The following is a 27,781-nucleotide window of genomic DNA, read 5'->3' as shown; positions in this document are numbered from 1 at the left end:
CTGTAATTAAGCAAGAACCTCTCTCCAACAATATGGCATGCAGTAAATCATGCCATTTCCACTGAAGCACGAGGCTGAGAGCGCATTTTATTGTTGTTGTTTTTTTCCGAAACCTTCCAGGATGATTTGGAGCTCAGACCAGCAGAAAATTGCTGCAATGTACCTATTAAAAGCATGTCACATTATGTTTCCCTTAAAGTTCTTTTGAATCAGTTTAACTGCAGTCAGTGTAAGATATGAAACTGTTATACATTGTAGCTCAGTGGTCAAGACCAGCAGACTATCAATTATAAGGTCCCATGTTCAAGACCCCAAAGCAGCACCCGTGTGTGCCCCTAGGAAAAGTGCCCTATTTTCATCACCTAGTTCTTCAGAGGGGATATGACAATTAAGCTCCCTGTCTTGTGGCTACTTGCTCACAGGCATTCATTGCTTCTTTAGCAGCCATTTGAAACAAATCATGAATCAAAATATCACATTCAAACATGCAGTAATTTGTTAGGCTGTCATTCCATTCTTACCATATATCTGCCATAATTATGAAGACCATGATAAAATGATTTCACCACCAATATTCTAAGGGAGGCTTTAAACCCTTTTATGAAATGGGTTCAAGAATGTAGCCAATTGGAAGCGCTGTAATGAGTCACGCGCGCGTGCATTATTTTCTACGATCATGCACGGCCTGACCTCACAATGTTTACACTAGCAGTGCGCACTCAATCAGTTGTTACAAGTGTGTCATGCGCTACTATATGCGCTGTCAATCCTGTAAACAACTTCTAGTTCGGGCTGCCAGCCGGCCTGTCTTGTGCATAACATATGTGGCGTATGTATACTCTTATACAATGTATGTACAGTAATTATGTGCGGGATTTGTGAGTGCGACGTGCGTAAATGTTTGGGACGAACATCTTCGGACATCTTGACTTTTGAGCGAGTGCTACATGTAGCTGACTGATATTGACCCACAAAGGTACGTGAAAAATGCTGTTAGTTTTCGACCCATTTTATAAAACAAATGATGCACAGGATTATTTCGTGGCGTTAGTGAAGGTGCGGCGCACTCGAGAGTATTAACAATGGTGTAACATGCACGAGGCGCATTGTATCCTGTGCATCATTTGTATACCAGTGCTTTGTTTCCCAATGGGAGTGCATGCTGGAATGTTTTTTTTTGCCAGTTAGCACAGATCCGTGTATATGGAAACAAAATTTCAATGAAATAAAGAATAGAAATTACCTTTGTCTCCTTGTCCCCATTATGTCAGCATGTCCTCCCTGTTGGATTAATTGAGGCACATTTCTACTCCTGAGTTGTGCTTGCTAATCTACAACTAAGTCAAGTTTGAATTGATTACTGAATGCTACTGAAACAAAAACAAACTAAAAACAAAACAAAACAAAACAAAAAACCCCTTGGACTAGCTATAAAGCTATTAAGTGCATGGGCATGCAAAGAGTTAAACAGCATAATGAAACCAATTCCTATAGTCTTTGTATCGAAATAGCAAAGGCAATTATGAAGCAGACAAGTTTCGTAGGTATTTAAAGAAATCTGTGCCTCCATGTTTTGATCTTTGTTTGTGGCAGCCAGCAGGAAGTGCAGGTTTAAACCGACAGAGTCTAGACATGGAGTGGATAAGCATTCATTATGGTCTATAAAAGGGGCATATTGTTTAGTGTTACAGAGTGTATGCTGTGGGATTAGTTGATAGACTGAAGGGTTTGAGGTAAACAACGTACGCAAGCACCGTTTTGCCAGAGGTTACGTGGATCCCCCTCTCTCAATCTGTCTCAGTGTCCGCCTACGTGCCTTCTGATGTATTCGTTGGGGCCCTGGCCGTCTCCAGTTGTCCCTGGTCTAATGAAACCAGACACCGTTAACACGAGTTGCATGATGTTTGGATGAATCACCGTGGCAGGGACCAACCCCAGGAAGCTGACTAAAGCCTGCCTCGCTCCATTAAAAAAGAAAAAAAGATGATAATAAAACAAAACTGGGAAAAAACAGTTTCCCCAGGGACTCGATCGACTATACTCGCCACTCGCACTTGTTTCATAAGGAGTGCGATGCTAAGATTTTTTCCATGACATAAGATTTTATGCATCATCAGACGAGGGCAGGAAACTTTTGCAGCAATTTTTTTTCCCTTACCAAGCCAGACGACAACGATTGGTAATTTCATGTATGGCAAGGGATGATGCGGCTAATCCTTTGCTTCAAATTTGACATTTTGAGTGAAATCACTGTGCGTATAGAGATGAAAAGCGAAGACTTTCTCTCTGTGAGAGAAATTGATGCGGGACGGAATGGGAAGAGCTCAGTGATGGAAGGATGAGCATGTTTTTTCTCTGTCTCATTCCATTGTGTCTCTCGTCTTGTGATGAGGGTGAGATTAATGAAGAGCAATTGGCCTACTAGAGGAAAAGAAATGGAAGCCTGGAAATCTTGCTTGCTTCTCTCTTTTTCTTTTTTTTTTTGGTGGGGGGGGGGGGCTTGTATCCCCCTCCCCTTTCTTGTGTAGCGTACATGGAAATCATGTAATGTACGTAGCTAGAAAGGAGAATGCACAGAATTATGGGGATTGTAGATGAAGAAGAAAACAAAAATATTTGCAGCAGAAACCAAGTATATCAATGTTGGCATATGTAAGCATAGATTCGTTGCATTACCCAGACATTCTACTATTAGATATATATATTTTTTCTTGCTTTCTTTCAGAGCCAGACAGATGTCAACTCAAGTTTATGGGAAGTCCATATTTAGTGAAGTTACAGTACTTCAAGGATTAGGGGTTCCTTTTTTCTGACACAATAATTTGTATGATGCTATACATTGACAGATTAGATCACTTCATTTGTTCCCTCCACATTCCCCCACCGCCCCCCCCCCCCAAAAAAAAAAAAAAAAACAGCAAAGAAATGAAACTGAATGTATCTCAAAGACTGAAGAACTCCGTTTTATCCCTTCGTATCTATACATTTGAACAAAAGTAACACTAATTTGACAGAAGTTTGTTTTTAGGAAGAAGGGGGGGGGGGCCAATGCTGTATGTATATCAATATAAAACTTAAACTACAGGATTCAGTCATCAGTGAAAATCACACATTGTATGCAAGAGTGTGTCTTAAGTGCAGTCCTACAAAGTGCTGTACATGAGTGGCTCAAATTAGAGAGGGTGTAGCTATTTGTTAAAGTGGATGCAAATAATGCAGTAAAAATGGTGGATTGGCATGAGCGAGAAAAACAATGGGGGATGCAAAAACTGAGGAACAGAGAAGAATTGAGCACACAGCTACACTACAAAATCTCTCATAGTATCAAGGTTTTTAAATTGTCCCTTGTCCAAAAATGCCAATAATACCATTGGAAGTTTTGTTTTGCCATGGCATAGATTACTTGATCACTACTTGTGCCCATCAGAAGCAATGACTTCATTGAGAGGAATGCGATCTGAAAACTGAGCAAAAGACCCTTTGCATATATTTAAGAAATTCCAATGACAATTTTGTGTATTTCTGTAACCATCCTACATTGTGCCAGATTTGAACTGAATGTCGCAACGTGAAGAGATTCTTTTGTTTTTATAGCATGAATGAAAACATATAATGCTTTTCAGTTGTGCGTCACTTATGCAGCCACTCATCTGACTGGGTAAAATCTCTAAAGAGAAGGAGCAAACTTTTCTCCAAACAGTCATCTCAAGAGAGAAAGAAAAATAGTGCACCAGAATTTTAAGATGGTCCACTGAGAACATTGTATATATGTGACCCGCTACAACAAAAGGATCCGAAAGTCGCGGGAGGACAATTTTCTGAAAATTGCATAACATTATTCCCTTACTCTTCTACTTTAGTTTCATATATAGCACAACTCATAAAAGTACTCGCTTGCGGAGATATTGATGATTTTATTAGCGCATGTCAAGTGGTTGAGGATATCAGAGTTTCGAGAAAAACGCCTTCAAAGTTATCCTTCGGATACTATCATGATCAAGGGGAGGCGAGACAGTTTTCACCGCTTGACAATAGAAGGTAGGCTGGACTAGCAACCTCCTTGATGTTCATTCAAGCTTAGCGCCAGCGGTCTACGCACGACCAATCAGTAATCAGGATGCCACTGACCAATTAGATCGCTTCCTCGTTGCTAGGGGCGGAGTCTAGCTGCGGCGCTAAATCCAAACTTTCGGACACGTCTCTGTAACACTGAAAGTCAGAAAATCATGGCCAAGAAAAACGCTGATTTCTTGCCTTTCCTTTGATCATTTAGCTTCGAAATTTCGGCAGATGATAGACAAAACATTAGAGTACAGAATTACACCAAAAACAGAAATCCGATTGCTTTGACCAGTTTTGATGATGTGACTTCAAACTCGATTTTCTCGGCTCAGCCGTCAGCGACTTTAGGATCCTTTTGTTGTAGCGGGTCACATATTTTCTTGCTTCTTTTCTACATTGATTTATATGTGTGTTCAGCTAATTTCCCCCTTTTCTTTGCCTATTTCTGCTATAGAATTCTCAACCAGCTCTATCAAAACTTCTTATTATCTTGTATGATTACTGTGTGCTTTTCCCCATATTCATCTGTTCCACTCTTTGCTAATGTTTTTGTGATCCCCTGGTTACCCATTCCTCATCACTATCAGTTTCTTCACTCCCTTTCTGCCAAAGAAAAATAATTTATATTGAGAAATTATATTTGAAAATGAGGACATGGTTGTACCGGCAGAGTTCATAGCAATCATGATAGTGCAGCAATCACCTTAAGTCATATATTTCATGTTTTATCAGATTTTGCCCTGATTTTCCCCCTTTTTTCTCTCTTTGTTTCTCTGTCTTTCATATTTGTAGATTAATTTTACCTTCCATATTTTCCCCCCTTTTGGTTTTTGCCATCTGAAGTTCCAAAATGCATCTATTCTATCCACCACCGTAGGGTCAGTATTCTCTCACACATCTTTTTCTGCTGGTTTGCTCATTTTCGTTTTATTCCAGCCTCATCCCTTCTGCATCTCTTTTTTTTTTTTCTTCCTCCGTCATGGCAAATTATCCATCCAGGTTTCCATGGCATTGAGCCCTCGTAGCTTCTCTATGCGCACTCATAGTCTGGCCCATAAAAAGGGCACTTAGTTGAATTAAAGAACAGTGCATGCTCCCACGAACCAACAAAGACTACCAATTAGGGAGCAGTTTATGGGGAGAGAGACACATTAAGGAATGCACATTCTCTTCATGGATTCCACCAAAGTGGCATAAGTATACCAATATATTCAATTAGCATCCAAGGAGCTGCTATTAGCATTAAACTAACAAAGAATAGACTTGCTCTTTTCGAGTCATGTACATTTATTCAGGTACAGGTAAATATGCCATAATGTACAGCCAGGAGTGACTGTGTTTTTGATACCACAGTATAGGCACGTATGCTGGTACTTATTATGGCCACGCACTGTGGCAGAAAAACTGTGCAAGAATATCCTGGACATGATGCTTGGTTTAGTATCTATAGGCCTGTGTTCATGTTATAGAATGTTGTATTTTCAATGGCACTTAATATTTGATTATCTTACATAATAACTGTAATATATAAATGGCTATCTGAAAAATATTTGAAGCAGAACTTTGTTTGGTGTTGCAAAATTGTATAGCTAGACAAATTCAAGAAATTCACAGTGAAGTATGCCAGTCAAATAGTTGCTTGTGATACGTTAGACTTCTGTTCATATGAATGTCACTGCCATCATGTCAAGATCATCATCACTTCTGATTAACATATGTGCAATCACCAAAAGTACTAGGGATGCAGTAGAGTTCTCATACCTCTAAAAACTGTACGAGCTGGTTTACTAACGATGGTTTTACTCTGATGATGGTTAACAAGCTACTACTCCCATCTGTATACACTTGATACATGTACATATCAGTACTACTTTTGGAATAAAGTTTGCATGCAGCAGTTGTTGCTATGCTAGGCAAGTCTTTGTCTTGCTTTGAGGGTCTCATAATTCTGAATGTTAGCATTCTATTCCAAGGTTTATTCCATCAGAGTTTCCCGTGCTGTCAAAGTCACCCTCACTTGCACTTCACAAGACTTTCTTCACCAGTGACCATTCAATATCTGGGAACTACTGTAACGGTCAAGGCTGTTTGTCATTCTTTGTTGTGTTGTAGAAGTCTTCTTGCTGAAACCGTCCTGATATTTTCGCCTAAAGCATCTAGTCAGTTACATAGACTTAGATTGGGGCTAGGATTTGGAGAAAGGAGACCAACCATCAATTCAATATCTCAATAAGTAGCAAGGGTAAGTAAAAGGACGCTAGTAAAAAGTACAGAGTGACACTCTGGTATCGAATTCTCAGTTTGGTTCTCTCTAATTTTTTCTTCTCTTATCCCAAACAGCATGGCGAGACAGCACTCCATCTGGCTTCAGGGTACGGTCATGTGGAGATTCTCCAGTACCTCAAGACCAAAGGGGCGACCATGGACGTCATGGACAAGGTAAGGGGGTAGATAGCAACACCCTTTGGGGTGGGGGGCATGCACCTGTTGCATTTGACATTCTGGAAGACTGCAGAGTTTTTATCTGCCACAACATTTGAGACGGTCAAATTCTCTTAAGAAACGGATGAGCAAATTGTCAACAGGATGTGAGAGTATATGTGCAGATTGGACTGCCATGGTCTTTTCATTTTGTACTTTTATTTTTTCTTTCATTAAAAATCACTTGTAGGACAGTGTACATTTCTCCAATGTCTTCACTAGTGGCATTATTATTTATGTTTGGATTGCACTTCATATTAGAAAAAATACTTTGTATTTTTAGACCAAACTCTTTGAATATGTTTCGAAATTTAGGCCTCTAACAAAAATGTTTAATCCTATCATAATTCTAACTTTATTTTTTTAAGGGTTCAGGAATTTTGAATATATTTTTCTTCAGTGACTGTAAAGAACAACTATGAGGCAGTTAGTAAGTGGTATTTCTGTATGGTAGCTGCAAGTAGTCAAGTTCATGCTATTACCATACCCATTCACCCACTTCCCATTTGATCTGAAAAGAAGTGAAGGGTTTTTTATAAGTACGGGGGGGGGGGGGGGGGGGGGGGATGGTTGTTTTTGCTATGAAATCATGAAAATTGTGAATAATGAAATAGCCTGCTGTTATTGTTTTTTTTTCTTTTTTTCTATCATGTAATGGGGATGGAGCTGGCATTATTATTATTATTATTATTATTATTATTATTATTATTATTATTATTTTATGATGATGATGATGATTTTTTTTACAATAATACTACTGCAAGAGAGTGGTTTACTCGCTTATATTACTTATAGATAAAAAACAAAACAAAAAACAATTGCCCCCTTCCATTTGAGTGCAGATGTTGATGTGCTTCCGTGAATCTGGCATTTTTGAGCTTGTTCAGGAAAGCGCATCTAATTTGCTGCCGGAATAAAGAGCAAAATGCACTGGTGCAGGGAAAACAAGAAAAGGCTAAAAGCGCATCTTGGGAGTACCCTACAGTGCTATTAAAGGGGTAGGGTTGATTTTGGAGGGGAGGAACAAAAAACTAACAAACAAACAAAAAACCCAATGTGACAGTTAAATATGTATGATGTTGCTGCTAGTGATGAGCAGTGGTATGAGACCTCAAACACATTTTCTACCACACTTGCAGGGATTGTCCGAAATAAAGTCAGCTTTGCATCGAGAATGGATTTAAAAATGTTTGAGGTACATGTACAAGTTGGAAATGTGTGTGTGGTGACTCTACCAGGCATTTGTAATGGCTGGTCACTTGTTCTTCTTATTCTTCGAATGGCGCAATATTCTGCGTGTGGCGCAATGTGCCAGGTTGATATCATTTGCTGACGATTGCTAGTCACCAGTAGTGAACCACAAGGGGCTGGCATCATGTACCCATTTTCTGGTGTACAGGTGTGTGGATGGACCACTTCACAGGGCTGGTACCCTGCTCTTTGCTGATGAATGCATGAAGTGGGATCATTTATGTGCATGCGTCCCACGATTCCCTCACTTATGGGGCTGTCTTAATGTCCTATCTAAGGGACATAGTGTTTTTGACTCTTACGAAAGGGGACGGTAATGGGTATAATATACACACAACGCTGTTCAACTACACACAATGGGTATCAAACCCAAGCCATTTGATTGTGAGGCACATGCGCTACAGACTCAGCCACATCACCGCCCTTTGGACACATACAATGTATTGTATACCTTCTATAAATATTATTAATAATCTTGAAGTCTTATACAGTTCACAACAATTAGATATTGTGTGGCTGTAAATCTCTGCACTCTTGCCATCATACGGCTGTCATTTGTGCCCCCTTCCCGTGCCAAACAAGCAAGCAAGCAAGCAAACAAACAAACAAACAAACAAACAAACAAAAAACAAATAAACAAGCATGGATTTGCATTGGAATGAGTTTATCCTGTGCTGGACTAGATACAATATTGTATGTAAGATGTTGCCAAGAACGTATCTATCTCATTAAAAATGATGATATTGTATGATCTCCCACCTCAAGTCTGTAAACTGAGCCTGAACTTCTATCATACTTTTTTTTTATGCCAGTAGTTGAGTACATGCTAAATTTGCTCAATCATTTTATCTCATCATGGAAAAACAAACAAACACACAAACATGGTTTTTTTTTTAAGGTCGCAGTATGGAGGGCTGTCTGCTCCCCTCCCCCTTCCATAATTCCAAATGTCAAACATAATCTGAGACGTATTGCATGACATTCAATTAATCATTCCGCGACTGATTCTGCATTAGATTCTTACGCTTGACGTAACAGAGCAGTAAAACATGGATATCATTGGCAAAAACAGAATTAGGTTGCTGAAAGTTCAGCTTCTTTTATCAATCTTTGCTCACAAGAAGGAAAGATAGGAAAACCTGGTCTGAAGGCCAGACTTTAGCAGTCAATTGGCTGAGATTTTAGAAAGCTAATTAATCTTTGGTTATTTGATTCCCGAGTTTAATTTGCTCGCGATGATGTGACTGCAGGCACTGTGTTCCTTACCAGCTTTTTAATAGTCAGAAGTTACAGTCATGTAATGTGCGATTCATCAATCAGAGTTATAGGGAGAAACAAACTTTTTGACATGACATTAAGGATTTTTCTTCTTTTAAAATTGCGTGGATTACTGACAAATGCTTATACCACTTGCCAATATGCTCAAGGAAACTTGCAAGTATTGTGCAACCCAGGGGCCTCCATGTCAAGCATTTTAACCCATTGAGGATGGACTGAATGTGCTAAAACATGCATTTCCCATACAGGCACTTGCCCAAGTATAATTGGGACTCGTCCTCAATGGGTTAAAGGTCAACACTCCACACAGTATATCTCATACCAGATTTACGTGAATCAAATCAGACTTTGGCTATGACTTTTACTGGAGGGGAAAAATGCCAAAAGTGAATATTGTAAAACTTCAAACTAGGATGTACAAGGAAGTCATGAAATAGTTTCTGCTGTCAAAAGGAATTCTAAAAAGAAGCACTGAGTACAGGGGTTGTTTGTTTGCTCTTTGTCTAATCAATTATATTCATTGATTTATAGATCAAACATTCAAGGTTTACAGGTATTTTTGGTCAAACACATGTTGTTTTCACATGATGACAGAATGCTTGTCTGATGTTATACACTGTGGCTATTATGTTGGTCCTAAATATTGTAGTCTATGATTTATAAATATATCGCAATGCATATCTTCTCCAGACAGATAATTCAACATTTTAGGTGCAAGATGTAGTTTCATATGTAGAGCTATGTCTTTTTCACAATACTACTACGGAAATGAAGAAATGTATTTCGTTAAGGACATGGTTATACTTCCGAACTCTCTCAACTTATTTTGACATCCATGTAGCATGTTCTTATAAACTGTGCTGTGAGAGTTTATATTCTTAAATGACAAATACAAATGAAAAATTTGTTGCTCTGGAAAACCAGGTAAAGTGATGTATTTTGATAGTGCTGGAAAGGCTAGTATAGCAAGCATTGAAGACACTCAGAACTGCATTAGATAAACAAGACAGGAGTATGGATTCTGCCCAAGGTCTTATATTGTGTGGGTGCCTTCAATGAGGTACAGTGCTGAAAGAGGGTTATCTGTCCAGTGGCTAACGCTGTAATGTTCGTGCGGGACAGCATCTCCTTACAGCCGAAGAAAGCATCGCCATGACGACCCTTCCATTCTGCTGGTTTCTCCCGATGTAACGAAGGCAGTAATGGTGGCAAAATGCAGTCTTGTTGAAGCGCTATTCAAGGATTTCCTTCCCATTGCAACCTTTCAGTAGAATGAGAGAGAGAGAGAGAGAGAGAGAGAGAGAGAGAGAGAGATACATGAAGAAACATATAACGTGGCTTCCTCCAATGCGCGAATGAATGCAGAAAATTGTGTCCTTCACTTTCAATACATCGGAACTCTTGCAAACATGATGGGTGGAACATAATGAGGGCTTTAGACAAGTCAGCCAAGGTAACCCAAGTTATTATGGGAAGAATGGAATCATTTCTGGCTTGCACTGTCAAGAGTGAGTGAGAAAGAGAGAGGAGAAGGAAAGAGAGACAATGACAGACAGCTTAAGATGAGAAAGAGGAAGAGGTTGTTTTGGCATGGGAATTCCTCACTATCTACTGTCATTTCAAAAGAGAAACTACAGCGAAATGTTTGTAGGAAACTGGGCTTTGCCCATGTGATTTCATAGCAAGTTTGCATTATAATTGTGTAATGCTGTGTTATTAACGATGAAAACATTTCTACTTTGATCATGTCATGCAGTGTCTATGAAAAAAAAAATATATGCAATAGCCAAGCAATGTGCATTTTTTTTGTATTTTTTACATACATGACAGGTTTTTGAGTGTAATTCATACCTTAGATATGTGACCATATATTACATAATTTCACTGTGTATCTCTGTTCATTCATTTCAAACCCTCAGACATAAAACCTTGTACACAGGGGTTGAAAATGCAAGGGAATGCTAGAGTGAAATACTACTTTCTCAACAGAGTGAAGTGTACATCTGAAATAGAATCAAAGCATGCTACCCTCATAGCAGGCCTGAAGTTGTGCTTTGTTTTCCATAATCCTTTCTATCATGCAAGTTTGTTCATGAAGTTGACTCTTTAACCCACTGGGGACGGGTTGAGTTTTGCTACAGCACGCATTTCCCATACACGCTTGCACGAGTATACTCAGGACTCATCCTCAACGGGTTAATCTGCCATACCAGAATAATACTTGTAACTTGCCAAGTTATTTCCCTGGTGCTTCGATCACTCCCCTATAAAAAGCTTGATCATCAAATGCAAAGGTTAACAACCCACTGACATGTAGCAATGCCATGGTCCTTTGTGAATGTCTAGCTAATGAAATAGAGCCAAGGGGAATTACATCACTCCTTGCATTGACACTGTGAGTAAAGTTTTGCAGACATCCATATGGATTAACAGAGGAAGCAGACCAGTATAGAAGTGTTGCCAATTTGCAATTAAAACACAGTAAGGGTCAAGGTTTATTCAGTGGCAGCTGACGCTGCATGCTGAAATTAAATTCCCAATGAAAACTTACAGATCATGAAGCTTTTCTTGCAGTATACTCCCCTGGTACATTCATGAGTTGAATGATAGTGAATTAGCCAAATAAAGCAGCGCTAAAGGTGATTTGCCCTTTTTCTTTTGAAAGCTAAACATTTCCACCATGTTAATTAACTCATTGAGGATGGGATGATTTTATTACAACACACATTTCCCATAGACACCTGCCCGAGTATACTCGGGACTCGTCCTCAACAGGTTAACGTATAGGAATCCTGCATACACCTGTTAGCATTGAAAAGAATACACAGAGAGACATGCAGATACATGTGTACGTCCTCCAGGGATGGAATTGATGAATTCGTAATGTTGGATACCAAGATGATGAAAGTGAGATGTCAGCCTGGATGTCTTTTTCTCCCATTCAGAACGAGGTTGAAGGATGCACTGAATGATGAGGGTCTCTAGGAGAATGATGTTAGGGAATGAATCTTTTTTTTTATGAATGAACACAAAAAAATACAACTTGAGAGAGAAAGAGAGTGAGAGTGATGAAAAGGAGGGATATTAGGGAAGTGGAAATTCTGGATATGAATGCAGCAGAGGTAAAGAGAATATTATAACTGTTGAAAGCAATTCACTCACATTGCAAGTTAACATTCAAAAAGGGAAAAACGAAGTAGACAAGTCTGTGTATTCACAGAAAGACAGTGCGTGATATGTCTTGATAGTTTTGACATGAGTAGGAATGGGAGAGAAGAAAAGAGCTGAAAATGAGCTGTGACTAGGTTACAAAGCCCAACTTTGACCCATTGAGGACGGGCTGATTTTTCTACAACACACATTTCCCATAGACCCCTGCCCAAGTATACTCGGGACTTGTCCTCAACGGGTTAATGGAGAGTAAGCCTATTATGAATGACAAATTTTGTGTCACTTTCAACATTGCTCTAGAACTAACTCCTGTCTGCATTACAGTGAATTGAATGCAAAACAAACAAACAAACAAACAAACAAACAAACAAACACCCAACAACATGAAGTAATGGCAGGGGGTTTACCCATGGATATGACCAAGTAGACTTGTACTATAAAGCTAGACAACTGTTTTTGTTTGGGGTTTTTTTTTTGCCACAGTACCAAAGATCCATGAAAGGTGGTACTTTCATTCAATGATGACAGACTTTATGAGAGTGATTTTGTGCATTCATGAGTTTCTTTATCCATGTTCGTATACAATTCTATTTTCTATTTTCAGCACTGTGACAATGCCATGTACTGGGCAGCCAGGCAGGGACAACTACCGGCTATGCAATTTCTGAAAGAGCAGGGATGCCCTACGGATGCCCAGAACAAAGTATGTTCCCATTTTTGTCATTATGATTCATATTTTCAAAGTCTAGGAATGCCTATTGATGTGAATGATGATGATAAGACATGCTGATTCAGTAATCCTACTAGTGATAATAATTTGTTTTATCATCTTTATTGGTATTATTGTTTGTATTACTACAATGACTACTTTTACTATTACTACTAACTACTGCTATCATTATTAATTGTCATTACTCTCATTATCATTGTCATCATTTCATGTTTCAGTATTATGATTATCACCTTGATCATGATCATGATCACTTTACAATATTGTCATGATCATTATAATGATAAGTCATAAGTCATACAGTTCTTCAAGGCAGGGGGTGAATTCATCCATAGAAATTATATTTAAACCCATTTTAATGTAGAAAGCATTTCCCAATCTTGGCTTTCTTCATAATGATCCTTACCATCAATCCTTATCTTCAAGGCACCATTGGATATTTTGAAAGACTATGTTCCCTTGATTATTAATTCATTTATTGTTCAGAGTGAAAACAGATGTTGGCACTTGGCAAAACTTGGATAGGGATGATTGTGGTGCCATTGATTTAATGAGAATCAAACTACAGGGAATTTGACAATATTGCCTGCCAAGGGACATTCAGTGCATTCAAGGAGGAAAGGATCGACAATCAATATCATGTCATCTTTTATCTTTAGCTGCCAAACTGACATGCCTAGATAGAAAGTGAAAGTGCCACTATCTCTATCCAACATTCTGTTTCTACTTTCCTTTTAGGCAAATTCCTGCCAGCATGAGCTTTCATGTAGGTCTAAAATCTGTGCATTTAACTTTAGATATCATGGAAATGTAGTCAGTATGATAAAAAATGGAGAGTGCTGCAAAGTACACATGCACTTTTATATCCTACAGATGTAAAAAAGATTAGCCATTCAGAGTGATGTTATTGTCTGTGTTTCAGAACAGAAAAATAATAGAAGAGGAGAATGGTATAGAGAAGAAGAGAAATGTAGCATGCATGAAATATGTCCATAGCATAAGATACCTTTTTTTGAGTAGGAAATGGGTAGATGGTATTACAAAGGATAAAGATATCTGTAGTAATGATATTCCTTTCCTTTAAATAGATAGTACATCGAATAATCAAATCATTTGTAGTTGTATGTTTTCCTTTCTTTTGTATTGGCATGTGTACATGTATTGCAAAACTGGTGATGCCCTTCACCACATTAAAAAAAAAAGACTAACTTGCCAGTTGTCCCAGTCTTGTTATTATTATTACTATTGTCACCATTTTATTGATAATAATGATAATAATATCTTTGACTTTCAACAACAATAACAATGATAATAATCATAATCATAATGAAAATGATAATAATGTAAAACAATGATATTGATATTGTTGTTTTCATCAGTGCTATCATTGTCAAGTATATCCATAACCACAGGAACATTTTAGACGAATAGAAAATAGATTCAAAAGTCTTGATAGAGCAGTACTATATGAAGGAAACATAGTAAAGAAAGATAACCATGACAGGGAAGGTTAAAGGCACACCTTTCTAAGGTGCCTGGGAAAGACAGAGTATATGATGTCATCATCTAACCCTAGCCCAACCCTGCTTGAATGCACTGTTAGCAGAGTGCAGACACAAACTAAGGTACATTGTACAGGGTAATGTTATGAGAAATAATGAAGGGAAGTAGATGGGATAGTGAGAGATATCGTGAGTTACAGGGAGATTAAAACAGATACAAAGAGAGAGATGGACAGAGAGAAGAAGAGAGCAGGAGAGAGATAGAGAGAGGGGGAGAGAGATGGAGAGATAGTAGGAAAGACAACATACATTGTACTTTTTGTGTTTATAGATGTATGTGTGAGTTAGAGATAAAAAGTGTGTATGATGTTTATAATCAGTGGCGGATCCAAAGGGGGTGCATGTCCCCCCTTTTATTTTTCGTTAAAAACAAAAGAAATAAAAAGTAAAAAATGAAATGAAACCCAGAAGTGGCACCAGAAATATTAATTGTGCCCCCCCCCCCCCCCCCCTTTACAGAATTCCTGGATCCGCCCCTGATAATTGCGCCTGTGAATGTGTGTATGTATGTGTGAGAGAGAGAGCTAGCATGGGTGTATGCATGAGAGAGAATTGAGCAGGTATGTTTTAATGTTTTGATATCTGTGGATGTGTTTTTACTGTACAGTGTGTGTGTACAGTGTGTTTGTATGTTTGCGTGTGTGCCTGTGTATGGGTGTGTGTGGATAGAGTGAGAGAGAGAGAAAGAGGCAGTCAGGCAAGACTGCATAGAGACTGATACATTCAACCCTCCCATTACTGTAGCCATCTTGTTTGTGTACATTGTCAATGACAGATATCGGTGGTAGTCATCAGTGGGTTAATAAACCATTCATGAAAGTGTATAGTAATGTGATACAACTTGTAGTTTATAAAGATCAAACAAATTACACTGTAGTACCAGTCATGATATACCGGACCCCAAAGAAAAAATAAAATGTAAACACAAGCCTTACACATATCTATTCACTTATCTTCTTTGCATCTCTGTTTCCATGGTAACCTGCAGACGGGTGAGACTCCTCTGCACGTAGCGGGGCGGTACGGACAGGTGGAGGCGGCTCAGTACCTCTGTGACCAGGGGGTCAACATGAACCTCGCTGACGAGGACGGGGAGACCCCCCTACACATAGCGGCCTGGCACGGCTACACCAACATTGTACAGACACTATGCAAAGCTGGAGCGACACTCGACCTCAAGAACAAGGTAAGTCCATAGGAGCTTGATACAGTACCTGATTTTTGCTGTACAATTGTTTTTTTTTTAATTAGAAATAGACATTAATTGAAAGTGGCGCAGTTTGTGATGTTTGCTTGTTTACTTTTCTCTCTTCAGGGTTTGGAAACATGTAGTGTGGTACTATCGAGTAGTTTCAGAAAACATAGGACTTCGATATTTATCGTATCAATATTATGTTCAAACATCTGTCCTACCTACATTCCAACAGTAAATAGCTGTATTATGTATTTTCATGCTCAGTTCAATTTTCAGTTTCAATTGCCTGCTTTTCAGCCTAAAATCACCAATTCTAGTGAAGTCTTGTTTTTTCACTGCTTGAACCATTTTGAACAAGTCGACTTAAGATATGCCTCAAAATGCATCTTGTAGCTGATTTTTGTATCATTCCTGTAATTGATGCAACATTATCATACCAATTAGCAAAAGTCTCAATGATATTGTTATTCCAGGTATACAACTGTATGATCAATGCACATGTACTATGTGAGCTTTGATGATCTTGTATCTGTATATTTTTCTGCCCTTTCTGAACTTGTGTGTGTGAGCTGCAGCCAGTGCCTTGACAGAGTGTACATCCCCCCTTCTTTCAGTCAAGTCATAGACAAAATTTCTGTGCATAGTTATCTACAGCAACCTTCATACCAGAGACTTGTGTGTGAGACTTATTAAAAAAAGAAAGAAAGAAAGGTGAAAGCAATCAGTATTTTTTTTGTCTTTCTCACAGGATGGGGAGACAACGTTGCTATGCGCAGCGGCCCGAGGCCACTTGGACATCGTCAAGTTGTTGGTGGAAACTGGAGCGCTCCTGAACACCATTGACAAGCACGGTATCACCCCCCTCCACCACGCCGTTCGGAGACAGCACTACGACATCGTGAAGTACCTCGTGGACTGTGGCTGTGATGTCAATCTCCAAGACAAGGTACACAGTGTAGCTGGTTTCACGCAAATGGCTAAAATGAACTGTATACTGTATAAGCCATATATTTCGCGAGTCTAAATTTTCGTGAAAAATCGGGAATTCACGACGATTTCGCGAGTGGTTAAATTCGCGAACATGGAGTCCTATCCTGAATGGAGAAATGTACATGCGTACGTCACATCCACATCGGAATCAGAGTCGATATTTTCACGTGTCTTTGATTTCACGAATAGCACCTGACTCACGAAATTTGCGAAAATAAAAACCTAGCGAAATATTTTGCGTATACAGTAAGCTGTTATTTTCATGAGGGTTTTATTTTCGCAAATTTTGCAAATCACTGTTGGACTGCAAATTTAACAACACGCGAAAATGCTGCCATACGCTAGGCTAATGGTGCCCTTATGATAGTATTGGTGTCAAATTGTGAAAACAACATCTCGCAAAAATGTCTGTGACCTCCTCATTCATGAAAATATCTGTACAAAAAGATAATAGCTTTTACAGTATGTTTCAGACCTAAGCACAACAGAGAAACACTACTGAATGTGCTAACAACCACTGAGCTTGCGCAGTCCTTGTTCAAGGACAAGTTCACCTTCATAGACATATGGGTTGAGTGAATGCAGGAATATTAGTAGAACACATCAATGAGAGTTTGAGGAAAATCGGACAATCCGTTCAAAAGTTATGCATTTTTGAAGTTTCTGCTCTGTCACGGCTGGATGAAAAGACTACTATAGCTTGTGATGTCACATGTGTACAACAATATAAAGAAAGAATAAAGAAAATTCAACATATTTCCATTTTTCTCGCATAACAAAAGAACACTCGACTTCTCTCTTTCAGAAGGCAGGGGGAATGATATTACCCTTAATATACGTCAGTAACAAGTTGAAGAAAAGTGCACTTCATTAAAAAAGTAAAGTTTTTGTGAAATTCTCTTTTTATTTTCCTTATATCGTTGTACGCATGTGACATCATACACTGTAGTAGTCTTCTCATCCAGCAGTGACTGCGCAGATGCTTAAAAAAGTCATAACTTTTGAACGGATCATCCGATTTTCCTCAAACTTTCACTGATATGTTCTACTACTATTGCTGCATTCTCTCAATCCTTACGTATATGAAGGTGGACTTGTCCTTTCATGTCATCAAAATTTTTTTTACACAAAGCTGTTGGTACCCAGAGATTTCTGGCATCATCTACCTCTACTCACTAAGGGAATTTGTGAATTTATGCTGATTATATGACATTAAGTCTTTCAGTCCTAGCTGCAGCATGTTTATGTACAAAGTCAATAGGCACTGTAGGCAGGTGATCCTGGGGAGGTTAAAGGGAAAACATAGTTCTCATATGCCTGTTAGTGTAGAACTTTTGAATTTTTGTGCTGAAATGTGCAGAAACGCATAAGAACTGTGTTGAATAGTGCTGTAATAACATGATTTTAGTTTATAGTTAACAACAAAAATGCAACATATTAGCCAAAAAAAGTTCACCGGAAGTACTACAATCTTAGAGAATACCCTATCGGGTTTACTATGTAATCGTTTCATATTGATAATCTACAAATCGGGTGACAGCAGTATCCACTGATCTTCCACGCTGTAGTAAATTGCATGCAGCTTGTTGGAAAATATGGTTGTTAGGGCACCGATCATCATGTATCATTCTACCTACCCACCACTGAATGGGGAGAGTGTTTCAGGAGTTGTGTGCATACAATTGGAGTAATTTTTTAATTTTCATCTCAAATTACTCCAAGACAACTCATTATCCTTATGACTTTAACTTGGAAGAATAAGGTGATACAGGAAGGATGAGAACCAGGCAAAATAAGACAAGGAATGTATTTCACACTCACATCCCACACCTCTCCATACACCGACACACCTCATAAGTGAATGCTTCTACACAAAAGGTTGTTCAATAATTTCCTTGGGTGGGGGGGGGGGGGGGGGGAGAGGGGGAGGAGGGGGCAGCAACTGACATTTTAGAAGATAAGGGGAACAAACTGAAACTTAGGTTTTTGTGACAGACCTCACAAAATGATAATGCTGCACCTAGTGCCGTGCACGTGGGCAAGAAACGGTTTGGCATAGGATGCTGGCGGCTCGGCATGCGTGGCTGCAGGTGTCTGATCACTATCGCATATCATTAGGTTTTGTGCATCGCTGCAGAAAGCTTTCTCACGACATGAGAAGCAATTAGCACACAGTGTGAATACTCATGCAGTACACGCGGCTATGTGTTCCATATTTCTTATGTACACATCTTAGATTCTAGTATTAAATATTGCTATTCCAACAGTATCCCATTTTCACCTCCCCACACACACACTCTTTCCCATCTTTTCATGGTTTACATACTATCAATTTATCTCATTTTGTTCTCTCTGAAATATTTCTTTTATAGTGCTCTCCTCAGCTTGGGAAGAGCTCTTTGAATTGTATTTTCTTTTCCACATTGTTTAAATCGTATACTTTGGATTATGTATTACCTTAATTTGTTTGATAGAAATAAAGTATAACTGAATTGAGTGAATTGAGATTGGAGGATTCATTGTTGTGATCAGGGGAGGGGGGAGATATGAAACATGAATATTCATTCAGGGTGGATTTCAACAGTAGATTATACAGTTGTATCAGGGTGATACAACTGAAGCACTCTATTGAAGTTTGTTTAATGCTACTGATATGAACAACTAGGGCAAATAGAATAACATATTAATGTTGAAAGCATTAGAATCATATTGATATAGAAAGCATTTTGTAATAGTAGCATAGGGCTATCAGTATAATATACATGTATTAATACATTTGTTTTGTTTTATGATGGTGGGAATGCTAAAACTATGATAGACACTGAACTAGATTATACCACAGAGAACATTTTACTGTCTTTAAGTTGTGACATATTCTCTACCGGTGAGTAAGACATCATGTTTTGAGAGAGATTTGTGAATATCCCCCAAATCTCCATGGCAATCTGTACTCTTCTTCCTCTCATACGACAGCTTGGTGATACACCTCTAAATGTTGCATGCAAAGAGGGTGCCCTCCATCTGGTTGAGATGCTACATGCCGTAGGAGCCAGGAGAGACATTGTCAACAGGGTGAGCTAAAAAATGGAGACTCCACTGCCGTAGTTTTCTTATGATTTTAACCCGTCAAAGACTACATAGTCTACTCGGGCAAGTATCTGTTGGAAATGCATGTTATAGCAAAATCTGCCCATCCTCAATGGGTTAACTTGTTGTTTTTGTTGTTTGTTTCTGTGATTTCTTTCCATCTTGTGTTCCTGCTGAAAATGGATCGCCTCATGAGAATTATCTTCAGCTTAGAGTTATAAAACGTTCTGGTATGTTTTGAAATTAATTCTGTGTATGCCACGGCAAGTCTTTCAAGATGTATCTGAATTTGTATCACCTTCTTAAAAAGATAATGGAAATAATTGAATAAATGATTGTCCTGGTATGGTGCTGAATGTATTTTGTCGTACCAGTGTTTGTACTAATGGGTCTTGCTTTCTTGTCTTGCAGCATAAGAACTCTGCTCTCCACATGGCGGCAAGAGGTGGTCACATCGATGTCGTGCGATATCTGTGTCTCGCAGGAATGCTACTTCACCAACGCAACCAGGTGAAATTCAAAGAAATGAAAGACAAAAGTTGCTCTTTGAAGAATGCATTTAGTTCCTAGCACCATTAGATTTCAGGAGAATTTCGGTCCTACCTTTTAGAAACAGTCCATAGTAATTATGGACAGGTAATCGTATGAGGAAATTGAATGGGATGGGACATTTCCTTTCACTTCTACCCTTAAACCGTATAGTCAATGCCTTGTGTTCAGATGCAGCTAAAAGATTTACAAAGTTGTGCATCTGAAAGAAATGAAGTGGATAGAATGTGGGAATTTTAGAAAGGTGATAATATTTGTTGACATCTATAAATATCTGTAAGTGCATGCATTTTCAAGAAAGAGGTATGCTACTCTCCTGTAACAATTACATTGAATGCAGAAATGTTATAATAATCGTTCAAGTTGTAGCAGTATTAGTAGTAGTGGTAGTTATAATAATAATAACTACAAGAGTGTAATGTTGTTGAGGAAGAAATGAAACTGAAAAAGAAAGAGCAGAAGAAGAAGGAGAGGAAGAAGAAGAGGATCATAAAGAAAAGGAGAAAAAAAGAGAAGATTTTGATGGTTTGTATGTTTGATTTGTTGACAGGATGGACTGACAGCGTCACAGCTGGCTAGTCTAGAGGGACATGAGGAGGTGGCAGACATCCTAACCCAGCTGGAAGGGGTAAGAGATTACAAATAAATTGGTTTGTACATGATAAATGACTGTACAAACTCCAGAGACTTTTTTTACCAAAACATTGTGGACAAACAAAAGAAATTACCAGTTTTTGGATACCCTATACAAAATTGGAACTTTTCTATCCAATGTAAATAAGGTCTTCCGTGTGAAATATCAGAGCATCAGGTGATCCAGTTGCTGTTTGAAGAAAAAAAAAAAGAGAGGCCCTTTTGATTCATGCTCAGCATGATGGGTATGAATGCTTCTTCTTACGTTGTTTCATATCATTTGTCCACATGCTGTGAAGAATACATGATACGACATCTACACCTTATATCACCCTGTCCTGTTTCATAAATGTTTATATATTTTGGAGTTCTGTTTGTTTTTTGTTTTGTTTTGTTTTGTTTTTTGCTGCAAACCAATATGGATATAAAGAGACAACCAAGTGAAACATCCTGTACCATTTTAACTTCTTTCTCTCTTTGTCTCTAGGCAAAGACCAAAGATTTGTACATCAACCAACTCAACAGTACCTCAGGCCCGCTACATCGGATCCGCGTCAAGGTCCTGGGCCATTCGGGGGTGGGTAAGACCGCTCTCATCGACTCCCTAAAGTGTGGCTACTTCCGGGGACTCTTCCGGAAGTCCCGCTCCAATCTGAGCATCATGAACGCCGGCCGCAGCTCGCCGCGTTCCCCGCTGAGCCCCCGTAGTCCGAAGAGCCCGCGCAGCCCCCTCTCACCGCGGAGTCCGACATTCGGCGGTAAGAAGGGAGAGGGAGGTAGGTTCTTCATGGAAGGACTGAGGAGAAAGCAGTCCTCAATGTTCTCCAGCTTTGAAGGGGACTTTGATGGAACCAGAGGCATCGAGTTCACCCACGGCAACATTCCTGGTAGGTGGAAGAAAGACTTTTTGTATGTTTTGTATGTTATGTAAAATGCCCTTCCAGACTGCATGCATCCTTTGCCATTTTCCACAATAGAACCCAATACATAGTGTGCTGCTACTGTTGGCACACTTATGTGTTTATGTGCAGCTACACATGTGTTTCATTACTCTACAATCAGAGCCGCCAATCACTGTCTTTCAACCCGCTGAAGACGAGACCCGAGAATACTCAGGCAGATGTCTTTGGGAAATACATGTTACTACAAAATCAGTCCGTCCTGAATAGGTTAACAATGTTTACTTTTCTTTTATTCCTCAGAAATGAGAAGATGATATTTTAGAGATGAAAAACATTTTTTTAATTTCCTTTTAGAATTTTATTGAGCATGCTTGATATATTTTTATGTCAGTTTTTAATTTTGAATCCAAAATATGATTGTTGCTCTCAAAATATTTGGTTTTTCATGTACTAGTATGTTTCTTGATCTGCAGAGATTGTATGGTAGCCCTGCAGATCAAAAAATAGGGGAATCCATCAGTCCTGTTTAGGGGTTGTCAAATGGAATGTACTGCAATAGCTTCACTTGTAACTTTTAATACTCCACATACAATCATCGTGCTTCATGATTATCTCCATTGAAGTAAAGCTAAACCTGGATACAGGGTGAAGGTGTACAATGGGATTACTATATGACAGCCTCATTACTGTTTCACAGTAGGATTTCAACATGTTGTACACTAATGGTTTTTGTTCATACGTTGTACATGTACCTTTGGCAGTGAAACACACACAAATGCAGAGATTCATGGTTTTTGTCCTTTGTGTATTCCATTCTCAAGGTGCTGGGGACTTCACCTTCATGGAATTCTCAGGCATCGACACCTACCACACAGCCTTCCCCCACTTTCTGACTGATGAGGGTGCTATCCATCTAGTGGTGTTCAGCCTGGAGGACCCCTTTGAAGAGCAGCTTGCTCAGGTCACATACTGGATGAATGTCCTGCGATCTCAGCTGCCTGCAGCTGAACCTGTGGGTAAGTAGATGACTTTTTGCTTGTTAAGTTATTGCCATACTTCCATAAACACTTTTTGATTTTTACCTCCGCCAAGGGAGGAGGTTATGTTCTCGTTACCGTTGGTTTGTTTATTTGTTTGTTTGTTTGTTTGTTAGTTAGTTAGTTAGTTAGTTTGTCCGTGTGCAAAGTAACTCAAAAAGTAGTGAACGGATTGGGATGAAACTTGCAGGGAAGGTTAAGAATGATACAAGTAACAGATGATTAAATTTTGGTAGTGATCCGAAAATTTGGGGGGGAATTTATTAAGGATTTTTGATATTTTGGCAGGTAGGGTCAATAAACTTGGGAGTTCAGGCTGCGCATATTTGAGGTTTGCATGCGCGTACTAAAGTGCGTGCTCTAGTTTCTGCTAGGGCGAGGTGCGCCGTGCAGCTGAGGGTTTATGACATAACAAAGGCTTCTATATTGGGAAATCGGGCGACTTTCAGCACACAATGCTATAAGTATGTATGGGTGGAAATCACTGATATCTTTATAGAAGTACAAGATCAGTGTTGGAAATGAGCTGCATGCTTGGCGGAGGTCTGTGCTCTCAGAGTGCTTCTCTAGTTACCAATGCTCTCAGAGAGACAGATGTAGCAACAAAGAAAGATAAGAACTATTAGTCATGCTAGATCCTGTGCCAAGTCACACCCAGCACATCACAAAAAGTTTACACTCTGTCAAAAAGTGGATGTTACCTTGTCAGTATCTTGGCAAAAAGCATTCCATAGTGAACATAATGTATGTTGTTACCATGGTAACTGCAGTTATCATTAGTATTCCAGCAGGTGAGGTAGTGCATCCTCATCTCCTCTCCACAAAGATTAAGGTGATAGTGTGATGCTGCTGAGCTACCATCATGTCTAAACTGTGTCTCCTCTTCCTCACATTCCCAAGGCTATTGTGGAAAGTACCAGCAGCACATGAAGATTGCCCTGGTAGCCACTCACGCTGACCAGGTCCAGTGTCCAAAGCAGCCGTCCGGTGAGATGGTCAGCGGAGAGGGCAACATCGTCCTCTATCAGACCAAGAGGCTGTTTGGCCGCCTCTTCGACATCTGTGACGTCCTGTTTGTGGTCGACGCCAACAATTCACATTCCAAAGACGTGAAGAATCTACGATCGCACGTTTCGAATCTGCGAAATTCAATTCTAAAGGTAAGTTTGTGATATAGGCTTGATGGCTGTGAAGAGATGTTGTTTTGTGTATGATCCTGCAAAATTATACTGCCAACTTGGCTGCTAATGTATATTTTTGAATTTCATGCTGCCTATTTTTGGGGTAAATCAGAAAGAAGTACAATATGTGACCTGCTACAACAAAAGGATCCTAAAGTCGCTGACGGCCGAGCCGAGAAAATCGAGTTTGAAGTCACTTTATCAAAATTGGTCAAAACAATCAGATTTCCGTTTTTGGCATAATTTTGTAGTCTAATGTTTTGTCTACCATCTGCCGAAATTTCGAAGCTAAATGATCATAGGAAAGGTAAGAAATCAGCGTTTTTCTGGGCCATGATTTTCTGACTTTCAATGTAACAGAAACGTGTCCAAAGATTTGGATTTAGCGCCGCAGCTAGACTCCGCCCCTAGCAACAAGGGAGTGATCTTATTGGTCAGTGCGTGGCATCCTGATTACCTATTGGTCATGCGTAGACCGCTGGCGCTAAGCTTGAATGAACATCACGGAGGTCGCAAGGAGCATGCCTTCTATTGTCAAGCAGTGAAAACTGTCTCGCCTCCCCTTGATCATGATAGCGTCGGAAGGAAAGCTTTGAAGGCGTTTTTCTCGAAACTCTGATTTCCTCAACCAATTGACATGCACTAATAAAATCATTGATATCTCCGCAACCGAGTACTTTTATGAGTTGTGCTATATATGAAATTATAGTAGAAGAGTAAGGGAATAATGTCATGCCATTTTCAGAAAACTGTCCTGCCCCGACTTTCGGATCCTTTTGTTGTAGCAGGTCACGTAGGAAGCTAGGTGTCTGTTGATGTAAAATCTGTCATATATTTTGCCAGTGGGAGCTGCAGCCATTATGCAAATTGTGTCAATGTTGCATACATCTGTTTCCAAAAACTCGAGCTTGAAAAATGTTTGATCAGCTTCTAGTTTCTCAGATTTTGTGTACCCTTTCAGGTTTGCAACAGTATGTGTTCAACAGGGTATAATTTTTACTCTTTTGCTCAACTTTTGAAGGCAAATTTCTTGTACCTATTGGAGTATACAAATCAATAGACAAGAGAATACATCATGATCATAGAGCCAGAAGTAAAAATATAATAATCATTAAATGTAAATATTTAGTAACTGTGGCAGTATACTGTATATGTGGTCTAATTTGTAGTGTTTTTTTCATGAATTTTGCGAGTCAGGCAATATTTGCAAATTCAATAACTCTTGGAAATATTGCCTACTGTAACATAATATATGCTACTGGAAGCAGTATTTCCATGAGATCATACAGTATTATACATTGTAGATCCTCAAGGTGGGAAGTCGTCTACTTTTCTCTTGAAAAAAGATAATACTCCTTCATTCATTTAATGTGGTTCCCAATCACAATTCAACCACTTTCAGAAGTGTCTTTCAGTTCTCAATTCAGAAATATGTTTATCATACTCCAGAATGTGTGGCATAGAGAGTGTTGCTTCTTAGCCATGATGATACTGTTATAAGGAAGAAAAGACACAGCACTTAAATGGAAGAAAGTGTAAAAGTATTAAGATAAATTGCACAGAGTTGAAAACTCACGTGGTGGTCGTCTTTCATACAGGGAGAGCCACCTGTTTCAGTTCTCTGCGAGGCTGTCATCACTACACTACCAGTCTGGAGGAGAAACTTTGCCAACTTCCCCGTGTTGACATGGCAACAGTTCACAGAGGGCGTCCATTCCAGCATCAACCCTCTAGCTGGCCACACCCATCTCAGGGATGTTGGAAGGCAGCTCCATCTCATGGGAGAAGTAAGACTCTTGTTTTATCATGATAACCAACTTTTAAATCCAGTGGCATGCAAGATGGTGATTTTCACAATGACTTTAAAGAGGGAATCCTAATAGATATTGCCAAATATATGCTGAATGGACTATATTTCATGATATTAGTCTTATTTTTCCAGTACATTGACAGTCCCCTATTTTATAGATTCGATTTACCATCATAGATGTACGTTTACTTACTTTCATGTTCTCTTCTAAAGTATTGTTTTGTGAAAGTGGAATCAATACACAAAAGTGTTGAAAATGAATGACAAAGAAAGTTACTGATTACTACAGTGTACATGTATTTCAATACCAGGAATATCATGTTGTGCACGAAAAGGGAGAGAAAGAAAACTCTATTAAAAAGCTAAAAAGCTGTCATACTTTTCATCTGTTATGAATCATGCTATACAGGTGCAGTGTTTCAGCAGCGAACTCCTACAAGAAGTCATGGTGATTGAACCATCATGGCTTTGTTCTGGTGTCATCAGCAAACTCCTGAGCCACGATGCCACCGAACAGCCGGAGGGACAGTACAGCATCCACTACATCCAATCCCTGTTTCCGGAGACGGACGCCATGGACATCTCCCAGCTCATGGAGGCCATGGACATCTGCGTGCATGGCACGGTGTGCGAGATACCAGCCGTGATGCGCTGCCCCGCCCCAGAGGGCGTCTGGGAGAAAGAGGATGAGAATGGGAACTTCCGGGTGTACGGTGGAGTCAGGATGCAGGTCAGTGACTGCCAGACTATCCTACCCTCTGGGCTCTTCTCCCGCATCCAGATGGCTCTCAGGAGAGGATTCCAGCAGGACATGGAGGACACTTCGGACAATGAACTCATCTTGTGGAGGGAAGGAGCAAAGTGTTCCAGCGGTAGCATCGAGGGACTGGTGTCCATGTCGCTGGATGAGTGTGCCATTGAGATCAGGGTCAGGGGTTACAATGACACCAGGCAAGGTTGCTTCATCTTCCTCGAGGATCTCATCCACCTTGTGAAGCTGGTTCTCACAGACTCGTACCCAGGCCTACCGCTCAATTTACACGTTTTGAGTCCCATCCAGCTCTCGTCGCACGAGGAACCGGTGATGGCCTACGACCCGTGCTCGCTCTTCAAACTCCAGCTCAGTGCTAACAGGACAGTCAAGAACGAGATTGGAAACCAAGAGGAGGACTTTGTGGACATTTTCTGCTTCGGCTCGGAGCCGGTGGAATCCAATCTCATCGCGGGTGTGGACCTTCACGTCTCGGAGCTTCCATCGCTGACTAGGAGACAAATCAGTATGATGCTTGACCCACCGGACCCAATGGGCAAGGACTGGTGCTTGTTAGCTGTAGGGTTGGGACTCACAGAACAGATCCCAATGTTGGACACGCTGAACCGAAAGTGCGGCCCCGACGAGTCTGACAGCCCCACAGAGAGACTTCTCCAGGAGTGGGGGAAGGATGCTGCCCACACCGTTGGCGTCCTCCTCCGCAAGGTCAAGGACCTCGGACGAGAGGATGTCCTGCGGGTCCTGATGCAAGGTGCCCCGCTCTACAAGTTTGTCCCCGACCCGAGGGCGCTGCAAGAGGGTGGAGGGTCAGGGATGGGGTCCAATCACTCCAGTAGTACAGTGGCTTCCAGATGAGGGCTGATTCTTTAGTGTGCGGCAAGACTCCTTTTTGATGCAACCTTATACCCGCTACTGCATGGATGAAAAAGCCGTCACATGACACTGAATTGACCGGACTGTTGTTGTTTTATATGCCAGATCATAAAATGAAGACATTACAAGGAGATAAACTTTAATTGTCTCTTGTTTTTTTATGCAGTCATGTACTTTTCCCTCCAATGTAAGAGGTCTGTGTATACTTCTTGTCCAT

General features: G+C 39.8%; 1 protein-coding gene across 1 annotated transcript in view; it reads left to right on the top strand.

The window, feature by feature from the left end:
• The window catches only part of LOC139739348 (death-associated protein kinase 1-like), a 159,654-nt gene extending 132,080 nt beyond the window's left edge, over positions 1-27,574 (top strand). The window contains exons 12-24 of the mRNA XM_071649965.1: positions 6,403-6,501; positions 12,848-12,946; positions 15,524-15,721; positions 16,479-16,676; positions 19,694-19,792; positions 20,219-20,317; positions 20,907-20,984; positions 21,477-21,696; positions 21,784-21,876; positions 22,713-22,907; positions 23,829-24,088; positions 25,708-25,896; positions 26,329-27,574. Coding sequence (XP_071506066.1) covers positions 6,403-6,501; positions 12,848-12,946; positions 15,524-15,721; positions 16,479-16,676; positions 19,694-19,792; positions 20,219-20,317; positions 20,907-20,984; positions 21,477-21,696; positions 21,784-21,876; positions 22,713-22,907; positions 23,829-24,088; positions 25,708-25,896; positions 26,329-27,546 — 3,045 coding nt within the window. The 3' untranslated portion in view covers positions 27,547-27,574. The remainder of the gene's footprint in view (positions 1-6,402; positions 6,502-12,847; positions 12,947-15,523; positions 15,722-16,478; positions 16,677-19,693; positions 19,793-20,218; positions 20,318-20,906; positions 20,985-21,476; positions 21,697-21,783; positions 21,877-22,712; positions 22,908-23,828; positions 24,089-25,707; positions 25,897-26,328) is intronic.
• The last annotated feature ends 207 nt before the right edge of the window (positions 27,575-27,781 follow it).

This window comes from Diadema antillarum, unplaced genomic scaffold (genome assembly GCF_040938485.1).
Source record: "Diadema antillarum isolate AM-2024a unplaced genomic scaffold, OU_Dant_1.0 seq00000798_RagTag, whole genome shotgun sequence".
NCBI classification, from domain to species: domain Eukaryota; kingdom Metazoa; phylum Echinodermata; class Echinoidea; order Diadematoida; family Diadematidae; genus Diadema; species Diadema antillarum.
The sequence above is the reverse complement of the archived record's forward strand: the minus strand, read 5'-3'. Positions and strand labels throughout refer to the sequence as shown.